The following is a 16111-nucleotide window of genomic DNA, read 5'->3' on the forward strand; positions in this document are numbered from 1 at the left end:
TACAGGTTGCAAAGAGCATATACTGAGGAAACTTCAAACAGCCCAGAATACAGCAGCCAGACTCATCTTTGGAAAACCAAAATATGAAAGTGCAAAACCCTTACGAGAGAAGCTACACTGGCTCCCACTCAAGGAACGCATCACTTTTAAAGTATGCACATTAGTCCACAAAATCATTCACGGCGAAGCCCAAGCCTACATGTCTGATTTAATAGACTTACCACCCAGAAACGCTAAAAGATCATCACGAACGTTCCTCAACCTCCACTTCCCTAATTGCAAGGGCTTGAAATACAAGGCGCTGCACGCGTCAACCTTTTCTTACATGAGCATGCAGTTCTGGAACACACTACCACGCAACCTGAAAGCGATCTACGAACAAACCACCTTCCGCAAATTATTGAAGACCCATCTTTTTGAGAAAATTTACGGAAAGAACCAAAACACATAAAGCCCACACTCATTGTTCAGTTATGCATCATTACAGCCACTCATGTATTCTCATCCCCCGAAATCATACCACACTCATACCTTTACTCACAGAAAATGTATACCAAGTGTGTTCCTGTTATTATATATTGCCCCTTTTTGTCTCCCTTGCTTCCTTCCAATGTTTCAGTGCTTTTTCCAGGATTATACTCCTTATCGATACTTTAACTTTGACCCAAACGACTCACCGCAATGTAATCCATAACCAAGTTGTAACAAATTGTATTTCCATGATTCATAATGTATTGTAAGCCACACTGAGCCCGCAAAAAGGTGGGAAAATGTGGGATACAAATGCAATAAATAAATAAATAAGACTCTTCAGCTGGGGCCCGGAGATCTCCACCAGTCATGGTATTTACCTTTATGGGGGGGAGGGGTGGACGGAGAGGAAATGTATGCCTCATGCCCACCCAGTTCACCCCCAGGCCCACTCAGAAATTGAGATCTGGCTATGCTACTGGCTTTTGGACCTCTGCCAAGATAATTTCTTCAGATGGGTTTGTTTCGTGTGTAGCTCACTTCTAAACCAGGTTCTAAAACGCCTGCAGTAATATTTGCATTGCTACATTTAGACAGGAAAAAGTGCTGCTCCGAGTCCTGCCAGTTAGTGTTTCATATGGCATAGATTCAGAAGGTGACTTGCCCAGGGTCACAAGGAGCCATAGTGGGAATTGAACTTAGGTTCCCAGGTTCTCAGCCCATCAGCCCACTGTGGTGATCATTAGTCTACTCATCCACTCCAGGCTAATGTATTGATAGACACACTTTTTAAGGGGGGAGGGCCTAAAAATGTGTTAGTATTCTGATAGGTGCTCAAAACCCTTGTTTTTGTTTGTTTTTTTTTTGTTACATTTGTACCCCGCGCTTTCCCACTCATGGCAGGCTCAATGCAGCTTACATGGGGCAATGGAGGGTTAAGTGACTTGCCCAGAGTCAGAAGGAGCTGCCTGTGCCTGAAGTGGGAATCGAACTCAGTTCCTCAGTTCCCCAGGACCAAAATCCACCACCCTAACCACTAGGCCAGTCCTCCACTCTGAATTCCTGAGGGGCAATTGTTTGCTTGCCTTGGGGCTTACGAAAGGTTAATCCTGCCCTGGAAATATTCCATTAGAATCTAGCAGGAGGAGAAGGAGGTATGAAGTGCATGAGACAGCAAAACAGCTAGTACTGGCCTCATATGTAAGTCTATCTTTGCCAGCACTGTTTGGCCATTTGCTATAGGGGTACCAAGGTTTAATATATTCATAAATGATCCTAGAAAAAATAGCAGCAAGTGAGGTGGCACAAAATTATTCCAAGTTCTTAAAATAGTAGAGGTCCTTAAATGAGGATGCGACGGACTTGGTTGCAGAGTTATTTATACTTGCTCGGGAATTCAAAGCCAGTTTGCCACTATATCAGGCCAGTCTTAGCAGTGCAGCCCCACAATGGGACTATGAACAAGTGGCGGAGGCTTGGAACAGAGAACTGACAAATACTGAGCAGGTAACAGTATATGTATCTTGATGAAAAATGTTACTAAGATTATCTGGTCAGACAATGTGCAAGAGCAACAATATAAGTTTTTGTTACAAATGTTCATATCACCACATTGAGCTTTTCTGGCCAAATTTACAAACACTGCTGAATGCCCCAAATGTCACACTTCCCCAGCAACTTTGTCACAAATGTTTTGGTTTTGTGAAAGAATTCAAGATTTCTCAATACAAATAATGAACGGTCTGGCTGCTATTCAGCCAGTGGCAGACAGTGGTTTTTTTGGTCCATTGGCGGAGCTAAAACCAGAAATTCAATGCCAAGCTATGTGCAGGCTTTGGCACTGAATTTCCGTTTTTGTTTTTTAAAGCAAGCTAGCTCATGCCCGGTTAAGTCAATATTCAGATTTAACTGGCCATGGGCTAGTCGATAAAGATAGGACATCTATTTATGCACTAGGGGCCCCTTTTACAAAGCAGTGGTAAGTCCAACGTGGACTTGCTGCTTACTAAAAAGGAAATACTGCCGGGCTACTGCAGTAGCCCGGTGGAAGTTCCCACCCCCAGCCCACTTCATATCGGGCGCTACAAAAATATTTGTAGCTACATATAACTTAATATTGAAATGTATTTTTACAGGATTGTTTGGGGGAGGTGTGGCACTTAGGTGATCTTGATTGTTGAGTTTATCAAGGGGATGCCTAAGGGTTTTGAAGTTAGTTGAGGGGTGCAAGCTAAAGATTCACCTAGGGCACCTTATACACTTGCACCAGCCCTGTAAATATGTAGAGTATAAATAATTTTCAAATAAATGAATGAATGATTAGCCAGATAGACTTGGGAAAGGGACTGGAACTGCAAAGGGAACCAAAGGCTGCAACGAACATTACCTGACTCTTCTTCCCCCTTTTCCCTCTCTAAGTTAACCCAACTGTTCCCTGCCATACTTATACCTCATTATATCACAATATCACTTTATATTCATTCATGCTATGTATTTGTTCAAACTGTAATCGGCTAACACTGTTAACGGTTATATGTAAGCCACATTGAGCCTGCAAAAAGGTGGGACAATGTGGGATACAAATGTAACAAATAAAATATGTAAGCCACATTGAGCCTGCAAAAAGGTGGGACAATGTGGGATACAAATGTAACAAATAAAATATATAAATAAAATATACTGCCTTTCTGTGGTTTTTCCAACTACATACATATTATATACAGGTACTTATTTGTACCTGGGACAATGGAGGGTTAAGTGACTTGCCCAGAGTCACAAGGAGCTGCAGGGGGAATCGAACCCAGTTCCCCAGGATCAAGGTGTGCTGCACTAACCACTAGGCTACTCCTCCTTTTAGGAAAGCTCCTAAGAGGAGCAGATCTACATTTTGGGATATGCTGGGTATTGGCCACTGTTGCACACAGGATGCTGGGCTCAGCATGGCTTTTCTTTTGTTCTTAAGATGAATTGATTTGCTCCACCTTTTCCTGGTGGGTGCTTGACACATACTTCAGCACTTGGCAGCCCCTGATCCTGGTAATCACGATGAGTGGTGCTCTTGATATCATATAGTCAGACCACAAAGGTAGCAAAAAGGTAACTCTGCAGTCTAACTTAATGCTATTTCCCTTTTTTTTCATAAATTTTCTATAGCAGTTGAATCTGTAGTGACTTGACAGAAGAAAGCCCTTTTGATTAATAGGGATGTCCCTGGCTGCACCCAAGGTCTTGCTCAAATATAAACTTGTTACATATCTGCAACGTACACAACAGTTCAAAGGAAGCAATCTAAACAGAAATGATGACATGACGGTAATGGGACCTCTTGTGCAATCTGTTTCAGCACCATGCAATCTTAGGATGAGATGATGCCTTACTAACAATGCCGATAGCGATTTACTTAGATATTTTGTCCTGCCCTTTTTATGTTACAACATGTGGGCAGCACTTAATCATATTCAGTCCTGTCTGATCTTCCCCAGAGAGTTGCTATAAAGAACAGCAAGTTTTGTTTTGGAGAGGACACACTGCACCCTCTGCCTCCAGAGCTGAAAAGCCCATTTGTGTAGGGTCTCCTACTATTAATAAAGCCTAAAGCTTATGATTAGGCAAAAGCTCATGAAGAGATTTTGTTCAGAGGGGGAGGAAAGAGGAATTGCTGAATGCATGGGCCCCGATTCAAAGAGTCCTTTTTTAAAAATTTAGTAAAACCTCTTCCCCCCTCCCCTCCCCCTAGAAAATCAGGTCAGATATAGTATATCATCATGAAAAGCTCTCGGCATGCAGATGCATGCATTCCGTCTCCAATAACTCCTTGCACTACTATGTTCTGTTTCCCTTTTCTCTGTGCCCCAGCAGTCGATCTCCACTAACCTGCCTCTTGCCTCCCCATGATGCTTCTTTTTTCTGCCCCCTGTACTTTTCCCTTCATTTAGCACCTCTGTTCTTTTTTCTACCTTTCCCTGTGCCATACAGTAACCCACCATCCTCTCATATGTTCCCATAGGAGTCCTCAACCCTAACTGCAGAGGCAGGGGAAATTAAGTACCACAGGAGCCAGGCTGCCTCTCTCTAGCACATGATGAGGGAAGCAGAGCAGCTCATGTACCAATAGTTGCCCAGTAAGTACCAGTGTGACACCTGTAAACAAAGGCTCATAGGGCTGAATGCCAGCCCCAGTTCCAATTCAATTGGAAGCCCAAATGCCCAGGCCCTCAAATATATTAGTCCCAAAAGTAGGAGGGTCTAGGCAATGAAACCAAAATCTGAATGAAACAAGGAATAGTAAAAGATTTTGTTGGCTTTATTTACTTAAGGGGTCCTTTTACTAAGGTGCGCTGAAAAATGGCTTGCAGTAGTGTAGGCGTGGGTATTGGACACGTGCCAATCCATTTTTCAGCGTGCCTGTGAAAAAAGCCTTTTTTTGCCGAAAATTGATGCGCGGCAAAATCAAAATTGTCATGCGTCCATTTTGGGTCCGAGACCTTACCGCCAGCCATTGACCTAGCAGTAAAGAATCCGGGTGGTAATGACCTATGCGCATCAAATGCCACTTGGCGCATGTCCGTTACCCACGTCCAAAAATAAAAAATATTTTTCAGACACGCATATCGGATGCACGCCAAAAATGAAATTACCACAAGAGCCTCGCGGTAGCCGGGTAGTAAGTCCATTATGGAGTGCGTTGGGCGCACATAGACGCTTACACGGCTTAGTAAAAGGGCCCCTTACTGACAACTGTCCTTGCTACTGCAGTTTTGGGACGATTCTGTTTTCTTAATTTTTACCTCTTTACCTTTGCCATCTTTCCTGGGAATCATCTCTTTGCCAAGCATCTGCATCTGTGGTATTTCCTTTCCATACTGGGGCAGGTGAGGGATTTCCTTTCCATACTGCAGGTGAGACATGTCCTTGCCCAGTGTCATGTGAGGTAAGTGCTGTCCCAGGGCTTGATACTGGCGGGGCACTTGTGGTAACTGTTTCATTCCATAGTAAGCACCACCTTGGGTGAATCTGAATAACATGAGCTGAATTGCCACAGCCAGCACGAGCAGTTGCACAGGGACATGATGTACAGCCATACCCTATGAAAAAAAAGAAAAATATAGACAGAAAACACCACTTTGGTTAGATGGTTGAAGGAATCTAACCCTCTCTTTGGTAGGGAGGATGCAATTATTGAGAAGCTTACGGGCTCATTTTCGAAACAGAAGGACGTCCATCTTTCGCCATAAATCGGAAGATGGAAGTCCTTCTCCCAGAGACATCCAAATCGGTATAATCAAAACCCGATTTTGGTCATCTCCAACTGCAGTCCATCACAAAGACGTCCACATTTCAAGGGGGCATGTTGGAGGCGTAGCGAAGGCGGTACTTCGGCATGCCTAACACTTGGACGTCTTTGACCCATAATCGAAAAAAAACAAGGACGTCCCTGATGAACACTTGGACGTTTTCACCCAGATGTGTTTTTATTACGAATAAGGCACAAAAAAGTGCCCAAAATGACCAGATGACCACCGGAAAGAATTGGCAATGACCTCCCCTTACTCCCCCAGTGGTCACTAACCCCCTCCCACCCTCAAAAAACATCTATGCCAGCCTCAGATATCATACTCAGGTCCATGACAGCACATGCAGGTCCCAGGAGCAGTTTTAGTGGGTACTGCAGTGCACTTCAGACAGGCAGACCCAGGCCCATACCCCCCACCTGTTACATTTGTGAAGGAAACAGCAAGCTCTCCAAAACCCACTACAAACCTACTGTACCCATATATAGGTGCCCCCCTTCACCCGTAAGGCTATGGTAGTGGTGTACAGTTGTGGGTAGTGGGTTTTGGGGGGGGGGGGGAGTTGGGGGGCTCAGCACACAAGGTAAGGGAGCTATGTTCCTGGGAGCATTTTATGAAGTCCACTGCAGTGCTCCCTAGGGTGCCCGGTTGGTGTCCTGGCATGTCAGGGGGACCAGTGCACTACAAATGCTGGCTCCTCCCACGCCCAAATGGCTTGCATTTGGACGTTTTTGACATGGACATCTTTGGTTTCGAAAATTGCTGAAAGTCAGAAACTTCCATGTCTAGGGATGTCCAAATCTAGGGGTGTCCAAATTTAAGGATTTGGACATCTCTGACGGTATTTTTGAAACGAAAGATGGATGTCCATCTTGTTTCGAAAATACGAGTTTCCCCGCCCCTGAATTTCGCCGTTTTGCAAGGACGTCCAAATCGCAACTTGGATGTTTCTTTCGAAAACGCCCCTCTTAGTCTCACTCACACACACAAAGCGTGACTTGGGCTGCACATACTGCAGCAGGACATGTTTATCCATGTCAACCCTAGCTGAGATAATATTTAACCAACTCTCTGACCTCGTGTGCAACTTTCTTTAAATCAGTCACCTTACTTTCTTACTCTTCTCTCTTATCTATATGTTACATCTTTGGTTTACCTTTTTCACTATCAATTAAAATGTTCTATTACGTATTGTGTTGACATTGTAAGTAGTATTACACGCCATACTTTGTATTGTTATTTGAATATTTTTATTGCTGTAATTGCCTATTGCTCATGTTTGTTCTATTCTTACTGTACACCACCTTGAGTGAATTCCTTCAAAAAGGCGATAAATAAATCCTAATAAATAAATATAGCCAAAGAAATGGGTACAAAAAGCATGTAATCTTTTCAGAATGTCTGGAACCCAATTTAGGGTGTTTGAGCCTTATCAATCATAGCCAGATTTTAGGTAGATAAAAATTGACCAAAGTCAGTAGAATTTGAAAGACAATAAAGACCAGAACTCTTATCTATGTGAAAGGTTAGTGCTGAGATAAAAAGATGTGCGTACTGTTGCTTATGTGGGGTTTAATTGTATAGAAAAAAGGAGAAAAGCAAATAAGCGAGGTAGGGGACAGAAGGAAAGTTAGTTATGACTAATGTTTGAGTTTATATCCTGAGACCTGGTTTAAGATTTTCATAATTGTATCTTTCATTTAAAACCATAAATATGCATTATAACAGTAAGGGAGGCTAAAATTTTAATTTGGGAACCCTTTTACTAAACTGCATTAAGCATATGATTTACCACAAGGGAACTGCTAGCACAGAGTCACATTAAGGGCTTTGCAGTAATTTAGCACTTACTACATTTTAAATCAAGGGGGGGGGGGGGGCATGGCATGGACAGAGAGTGGGTGTGGAAGTTGTTTGGCAGTTAATGTGCTGCACTTACCATGTGTTGACTAATGAGGAGTTAACACAGGAGGTGCTAAGAGCTTCCACATAACTGAAACATATGTTCCTTACTCAACCATAATACCACCTGTATTTGTTTCTTTACCGAACTGGCGAATGCCTCTACGGTACTATGTAAGCCACATTGAACCTGCAAATAAGTGGGAAAATGTGGGATACAAATGCAATAAATAAATAAATAATAAATTAACTGAGAGCAGATACTGCACGTTAATGTGAATGTTAACGTACAACCTGTAATGGTATATACCAGGAATGCCCCAGTAGGTGATGCATTATTAATTTGCAGCTACCACATTAAGCTGTGGTAACTTCAAAGTTTACTGTGGTTTAGTAAAAGGGCCCCGTATTTAGCAAACTTTAGTAAAATAAATGATGCGGTCGTAGTAGATTTGTAAAAAGAGAGAAAACCATAGAGAGCAGTCCAGCAGAACAACCAACAACATGGAAAATCTTACATTTCTTATGTGAAACATTGTTCTCATTTCAGAAGGTGTAACAGATTCCATCAATATACCTTCCTATGCAGTGGCAGGAGGAACATTCTGGGTCCCTGCTTCAGAGCAGTGCCAATCAAACTGGAGGGGCATCTAGTCTGGGATAAACAAACTATAGCTGTAGATCTCCAAGAACTGGAGGGCAGTGTGAAACATAAAGGGGTCCTTTTACCAAGCTGTGGTAAAAAGGTCCCTGTGCTAGGGGCGGGGGCCGTTTTTGCCGCATGCTGCAGCTCTTTTTAATGTAGTGGGTAAAAAAGGCTGAAAATAGCCATGGCCATGCAATAAGATTGGTCTTACCGCATGGTTATGAGGGGGGGGGGGGGGGAGCACTTACTGCCAGTGAAGTGATAAGGGCTTCCACACTAACCCAGCGGTAACCAGGTAGCACACGGCGCTGCCTGATTACCGCTGGGTTAGTGCTGGGTTAAGAAATACAGGACAATTTTCCCTAGCATGGGCAATGGCACACACTGGGGCTGTAAGTAACGCTGGCACCCAATTTAAGCTCCAGATTAGCATGTGGTAAGCCCACATTGGGCTTACCACCGCTTTGTAAAAGGGCCCCAAAGTCTTGGGAGGAGACTATCTTCCTCTATCCCAATGACTCACGCTTTTTATGCCGGCCCCAGGGCCTTCCATCTGATGCAACTTCCTGTTTCTGCATAGGCGGGACTGCGACAGAGGGAAGGCTTTGAGGTCAGTGTGAACAGCGTATGTGATTCACTGCTCACTGCTGACAATCTCTGGAAGAGAAGTTTTTAAAAGATACATAGTTGGGGGGGGGGGGGGATGAGAGGCCTGCAGATATGCCAGTGGGAGAGGGGAAGGATAGATACCAGGAGTCTTCAGCTGGCAGGGCTTGGGGACCCCCACCAACCATAGCAAGGATGCGCTGCTGCTGCTTGGCCTGAGCTCAAAGTGGGTGGTCCCACCTGGGCTCACCCATGGTTACGCCACTGGATAAAAATTGTCAGCCATCAGGGGCCCTGTATTATGAATGGGCAGCCAGAAAATTCTAGTTTTCTGTAATTTTCTGTGTCATTTCTGGGAATGTTCATTTTATTTGTTTCTGTTTGGCCATTTTGTTGTCATAGGTGTGTGCTCTTTCAAAAGAGAGTGCACAATTTGCAAAGAGGACACATTTTTTTTTAAAACATGCACAAAGCACAATGGTTTGTGAATGCACAATGATTCAAATGGGCACATTCTTGGGAACAGTGTGCCCTCTTTCAAAAGAGTGAACACTATTATCAGCAAATGAAAAAAAAAAAAACACAAAATGTGTTGTTTTATTCTGGTCATTTTCATTTGTTAACATCATGCAATGACATGGGATATGTTGTTCCAGCCAAAAATAAAAAAGAGAGAGAGCAGAAATATCCCCCTAACAATCCATAAAGCAAACACAAAAAGAAGGGGGTAGACCAATGTAGTTCCAAAGCAAGTTGTTTATTGAGGAATAATGGCTAAAACTGACTTGACGCAGTCCTGCGTTTTGGTGCTTGATGCACCTGCCCCAGGATTCAAGCCTATATTTTTCTGTAAAGTAACATAAATACAATAAAAAACAAATAAAAAGCAAATAAACAAACTTAGCTAAAAACATAATATTAAATACAAAATAAATTGAATGTACACATTAGATTGCTACATATTAAAATGTTATTGTATTCATTTAGAATTTTAGTTTATTTCCTAAAACCTTTTATGTCTTATCCTGTATCAAATCTTATATTGAACAGCCAATATTTGATGCCATGTATTAAAATGTATATAGTTATCTAATATGCACATTCAATTTATTTTGAATTTAATGTTATATTTTTAGATAAGTTTTTTTTAATTCTTCTTTTTATTTGTTTTTTAATTGTGTTTGTTACTTTATAGAAAAATATACACTTGACACCTGAGGCAGGTTCATTAGGTGCCGAAACGAAGGACTGTGTCGAGTCATTTTTAGCCATTATTTCTCAATAAACCACTTGTTTTGGAACTACATTGGTCTACCCCCTTCTTCTTTTTGTGCTTGCTTTATGATACATTGTTCCAGCCCATCCATAACCTTTCTACCCATTCTGTGTGCATTACAAGAGGATTTTAGAGTAGACACCAAAAATAACATATATCTGCCCCCGAGTCGGGGTCACCCTCAGCCCCACCACACTGGGGGACCAGCTACTCTTGTGATAAATTTATTTTCAGTGAAATCCTGACCTGGAAATATGAGCAATAAATGTAGTAGAGAACTGTGTTTCGATCTGGTTATTGTGGAATGACAACTATCAATGTACAAAATTTCCATCTCACCCAACACTAGTCCAACCCAATATCGGTACAGGGACGCTTAGGCTTCATATGATTCAACAAACTAGTCTGGATGGCCTGTTGCATTTATTTCTCATGCTGGAGCTAAGACAATGATAAGATATTTAGGAAGACTCAGATAAGACCTGGTCCCAGCATCCACAGAATATACTTTAGATATCTTTGCCTTCAGGTCACGTCAAATGTTTTCTGAATAGGACTTTCTCTTTGAGTGCTGGCTTTTTGGCAGTGGTTGGAGAAGCAGGCCAGAGTCAGCTTTTGGGGTTCACTAGCACTATACACAGCAACAGGATTTTATAGACCTGCTTTTTCTGTGTGTTTAGGAACCTCTCACTTGGTACAAGTTAGAGTTTCACAGGGACAGAAATTTCACCCATCCCCAATGGAATCTAACCCATACTCACCTGTACTTGCTAAGATTCATTCCATCCCCACAATTAATCTCCCCCATCCCACACTTGTACCTGCAGGAGTTGATGCTATTATTTACTTGCTTGCATCCCTCTGTTTGTTTCCAACCCCAATAGCCTCCTGTGGTTTTTTGGATGGTATTCACTATTCAACCAATGAGTGTTCCAAGCCTCAGTCTGGTGTTCTGGCTGCCTCTCTGGGCATTCCAAACCTCAGTCGGGCATTCCAAACCTAATTCTGACACTCCAACTGCCTCTCTCCATATGTTCCAAGCTTCATTCTGGTGCTCCAATTGTCTATTTCAGCGCATTCCAAGCCTCATTCTGGAGTCACCAGAAATTTTGACTACACTCCCACAGGACTCCCACAGCACCTTCTTTTATAGCCGCGGAAATCCCATGGCACCTTCTTCCATACCTGTGGGAATTCCACGGGTGCTGTGGGATTCCCTCAATCCTCATTCCCCTGCAGCTCTCTGGTACAATTAGAAAGAATAGCACCACCAAGTGACCTAATGTCTAGGTATGGGGGGGGGGGGGCTGACTGCAGTTCAATGTGAGATTTTGCCAAGATATCCTGTCCTCAAAACCTACGCAGCCTCTGAGCTGGCAGTAAATTTCGGTGTTATAGACCATCTGTCATGGTCTCAGGCTCTCAGACAGTGGAATAACGTGAGCCCTTGGGCTACTGTCGAGGAGCGGCAGCAGCAGGCAAGATCCCCCAACCAGGACTGGGAAAACAAGCAAGGCAGGAGAAGCTGTAGACAGGCAAAGCTGGAACAACCGAACTGGAACCACAGGACTAGAACTAAAGCAGTAGGCAAGCAGGGAATAAGCAGGACAGAGCAACCGGTCTTCACCTGCGCTTGACCACCATTCCCCAGGGCTTGAGCCCCCAGGTGCAGGTGGCAGGCGGCAGGCAGGACTTACTGGACCAACAGGATTCTAAACAAGCTTGACTAAAACATGGTTCAGGACTTCTGGATTCAGGAGACTCAGACAGGGTTATAGGATACAGAAACAAGCTTGACTGAAACAGGGTTCAGGATTCTCACACAGGATACAAGGTACAGAAACAAGCAAGGCAGAAGTGCTCCTATCAGCACCAAAAGGGTAAAGCAGGGAAGCATACAGGCTTAACTGCATACAGACCAAACAAGAACAAGGCAAGACATACAGGCAAGAAACAAAACACGGCAGAAGTGCTCCTAACAGCACACCAAAGCAGAAGTGCTCCTATCAGCACCAAACTAACCTCAACCTTTGGTGTTGCAAAGGCCCAGCTGAAAGGGCCAGGTGCATAATAAAGGCAATTACAAGTGAGGTCACGGGTAAGGGTGCTGCTTAGTTCCAAACCACCCAAGCAAGTTTGGCAAGCAGGAAGATCCGAACCGGACTGGAATGACTTCTGTAACATGCTTGGGAAACAGCAAGAAAACAGTCTATAGCAGCCACAGGGTCCGGCCACCAGGGGGCAAAGTGAGCACAAACATGGAAAATAGTCACAATCGTGACACCATCATTTGCTTCTGTGCATTGCAGCACTGCCATCTGAGCATTAAGAAGGAATAGTTACTGACTTCATTAGCATCCATTTAAATACATTTGCATGCAATTTGTGGCCATCTTTGGCGCACACATTAGTACTGGTGCTCAAGCCCTCTGAGCATTTGGTGCTTAATATGCACACAAGTCTGATGCTAACCCCTTTTACCACTGGTGCTAGGTTTTTGAGCATCGGCCTCTCAGTGAATCTCCTCTAAACAGTAGTCTCTACTTCAAGCATGCATCTTTGCAGAGTGGATAGTTGTAAAACACACCAGAACAAAGGGGTAACAATAACAAGCAAAGGAGAAAAATCTCTACAAATCACAAAACATAGCCCTAATCCTTCATAATTTATGCAATATCTTAAATAAATTAAACAGATATTTACAAACTTTTTGGGTTTGTGCTCTTAGGTGATGACGGCAGGCCCAAACTGGAGTCCTAGTCACTAACAGGATTAATCACTGCACAAAATTATAAGAATTTTTATAGTGAAAATTAAACTAAAAAAACTGCAAAAAACATTGCTTCACCAAACTCAAATTGAAAGTACTTATCCTCAAAAGCAAGTGTGCTGATGGATGATATTCCAATTTAAAAATATATATTCCATTGTATGCAATGTGTGATGTCTTTTGAAAGTTATAGGTCCCCAACATGGGCTGTGTTTTGCTCTAGTTGCTTCAGAAAGACCAAATAACATTCAAAAAAGATTGTAATATAACTTGAAAATCACTCACACCAACTTTAACACTAAACTAGTGTGAACTGTATAGTTGTAATGATCCTTACTCTCCTGTATGGTGCCTAGTTAAACCCTTCAAAATAAACTAAAAAGGAGAATCACTAAAAAAGTGAACACACCAATATATATATATATAGTGGATAAATTACACTCCAGAATATAAAACAAGTGATATAAACACACAATTCATAATAATTCTTAAGAATCCTTGTGTTTGATGTTGTCAAATTTATTTATAGCTGTTTATATTCATTAATTCTTCAAAAAAGGAGGAAAAATGACCTCATTTGGCTGTGGCTATCTAGTCTGACTCATGCGGTCAGATAAGTATCTTGTGATATCCAAACAGCTCACAGGTTTCAATCATTGGTCTTAAAAACCTCCAAAAACATTTTTTACTTCAAAATGTGAACTTCTATTGTGTGTATGAAAAAATCACTTAATTTGATTTATAGCAGGATTTTTGAAGAATTAATGAATATAAACAGCTATAAATAAATTTGACAATATCAAACACAAGGATTCTTAAGGAATATTAGTGATTCATTGCAGCCCCCCTAATCTTTGTACTTTTGGAAAGAGTAAGCAAGTGATTCATGTCTACCCATTCCATTAATATATCTCATTTGTGGTGGTCCTAACTCGATTGTGGCATTATCAGCTGATTCAGTTGAAGGTTTGTCTCTAGATACCAATATTTGCAACCAAAGAGTCTATAATCTCAAGGAATAAAATAGTTTTCTTTTTAAAGTTGAAGTCTCTGACCTGCATTGGTTTCATAGAATTGGGGGGAGGGTGGGGGCACTGCAGACAGGCAGAGGGGCACGCTCACACTGAAAAGTGATTCAGCTCTGGTAATTTTTGCATTCTCTGGGCTGCAGCTGGTGTGCAATGCATTTGGGTAGAAGACTGATAGTCAGAATGGGCCTGACATCTCCTGAAAAAGCAAAAAGGTAGTGGGAAATGGACTCCAGAAACGAGGGAAACAAACGATGCTTCAAGAAGATTCATTGATTATAGACTCGTCACTCGACACAGAAACTGTGTTTCGGCCTATGGCCTGCTTCAGGAGTTTTTGTGGAGCAGATCTTTCACCATGCCTAACAACCTTGATGTGGGAAGTACCAATGCCATCTTAGTCCAAACAGCACAATTAGCCACTTTGCACTTGAGGAAACACAACATCCACACATTGACACATTCAGGGAAAGAAAACAATTAGCAGTGTGGCTCCTCCAGTGGTGTGTAGACACATCTTCTGAACACATGGAGACTGTCAACACTGATGATGAAAGTCACTGCTTATCCCAAGAACCTAATTAAACTGGCTGCTATTGATAGAATGCTTGCTATTAGTTAAGAAATTGGCCTACAGGAGCACAGGAGAAACAGACTAGGGTGGTGGTGGGAGCAATGCAATGCAGTGCAGTGCGCAAGGCCCTGGCGCAGGAGGAGTGTAGCTTTAATGCACAATTTTCTGGGTGCATAGATGTAGAAAAGGGTTTTGTGCAGAAGCTAACCCTACGCAAAACCTTGCATTAGAAGTTGACCGAATTTAAGTTTCGGTTTTGGTGTTGAAACTGGCCTGAAATCCGTATTCAGCCTTGTTTCATTTTTGGCTGCTATTGAAACTGTGTGCTGTATCCCGTAGCTCTCCCCTGAACAGAAAAAAGCTCCACTCCTGGACCCACCTGCAGGTCCCCCAGTCTATCATACAATCACTGGTGTTCTAGTGGCTTGTTGGAGCAGGAATGAACCCATGCTGTCTTCATTGCCAAAATGGCTGCCATGCCATTTCAACAGAAATCTCACCCTCTGCCTTGCATTATGAACCAGAGCACAGCATGTCAAAATCAATGGCAATGAGACTATTAGCTCGTCTGGCCAGATGTGGAAAAATGCACAGGAGACTGACAGGTAAGCACAATGCTGGGACTTTTAACGCTAAGACTGGGGAGGCTTAAAAGTGTTTTCTCATTTTTCTGTAGTCACGTTAGTAGGGATTTTATGACTATTTCTTTACTGCCAGCATATAAAACCAGCAACTTTTTCAGTTCCACAAAGAGCATTAAAATAAAAAGAAGACAGAACTAAATGCAAGGTGTACTCATTCTTCCACGGTCTTGTGCATGTGCATAGGTGCCAGCATTTCAAAATGATTGGGTGTGTCAAACACAATACAAATTCTCTCCCTTGCTTGCTCATTATTGGAAGAGCTCAATACCCACTGACACCCACAGAGCTGGCTCCTGTGGTCACGCTGTTCTGCTCTGCAGCAGCTCTGAGGACAAAAAACATTGCATCAGTCCTGGAGTTGTACATACATCTGCACTAGAGGCTGACCAAATTTTGGTTTCAGTTTTGGTGCAGAAACCAGCACAAAATTCAGATTGTCTTGTTTTGGTTTCAACTGAAAATGCCAGTGAATTTTGGGCTGAAACCAAAGCTGTGCTTTGCAGCTGCAGCCCCATACCACTCCCAACAGGACTCCCCCCCCCCCCCAGCCTATAATATCATTTATGGTCTGGTGGTTAGTCAGGGCAGGAGCAATCCCCACTCACACAAAATGGCTACCAGGATCTCCCGTGGCAATCTTGTGAGGCTGCCGCTGAAGATTCCGGCAGCCATTTTGATATTGGAACCAGCATTGCCAGGAGCTATTGGGAATCACTCCTATCAGTGCATTTTTTCTAGTGAAAAAGGTGCTGGTACTCAAATGCCAGGCCATACTTCAGGGGTGGGGTGATCACTGAGGGACCTACCCCACAATAGCCAGACCTCCTGTAACCAATCACAGAATCAATGACAAGGCAAAATTGGTGTGTAGAGCATGAGCTCTTTCATTAAAACTTAGGGACC

The 16111-nt window shown here is 42.8% G+C and overlaps 1 protein-coding gene across 3 annotated transcripts in view; it reads right to left on the minus strand.

Moving 5' to 3' along the window:
* The window catches only part of COL8A1 (collagen type VIII alpha 1 chain), a 205203-nt gene that overhangs the window by 30750 nt on the left and 158342 nt on the right, over positions 1-16111 (minus strand). For 2 of the 3 annotated variants that reach the window (XM_030204047.1, XM_030204048.1), the window contains one exon: positions 5267-5555. In XM_030204047.1, coding sequence (XP_030059907.1) covers positions 5267-5552 — 286 coding nt within the window. In that variant the 5' untranslated portion in view covers positions 5553-5555. Of the gene's footprint in view, positions 1-5266; positions 5556-8241; positions 8298-16111 lie in introns of those variants that run through there. The other variant, XM_030204046.1, reaches the window with a different exon arrangement.

Source organism: Microcaecilia unicolor, chromosome 5 (assembly GCF_901765095.1).
Source record: "Microcaecilia unicolor chromosome 5, aMicUni1.1, whole genome shotgun sequence".
Classification (NCBI taxonomy): domain Eukaryota; kingdom Metazoa; phylum Chordata; class Amphibia; order Gymnophiona; family Siphonopidae; genus Microcaecilia; species Microcaecilia unicolor.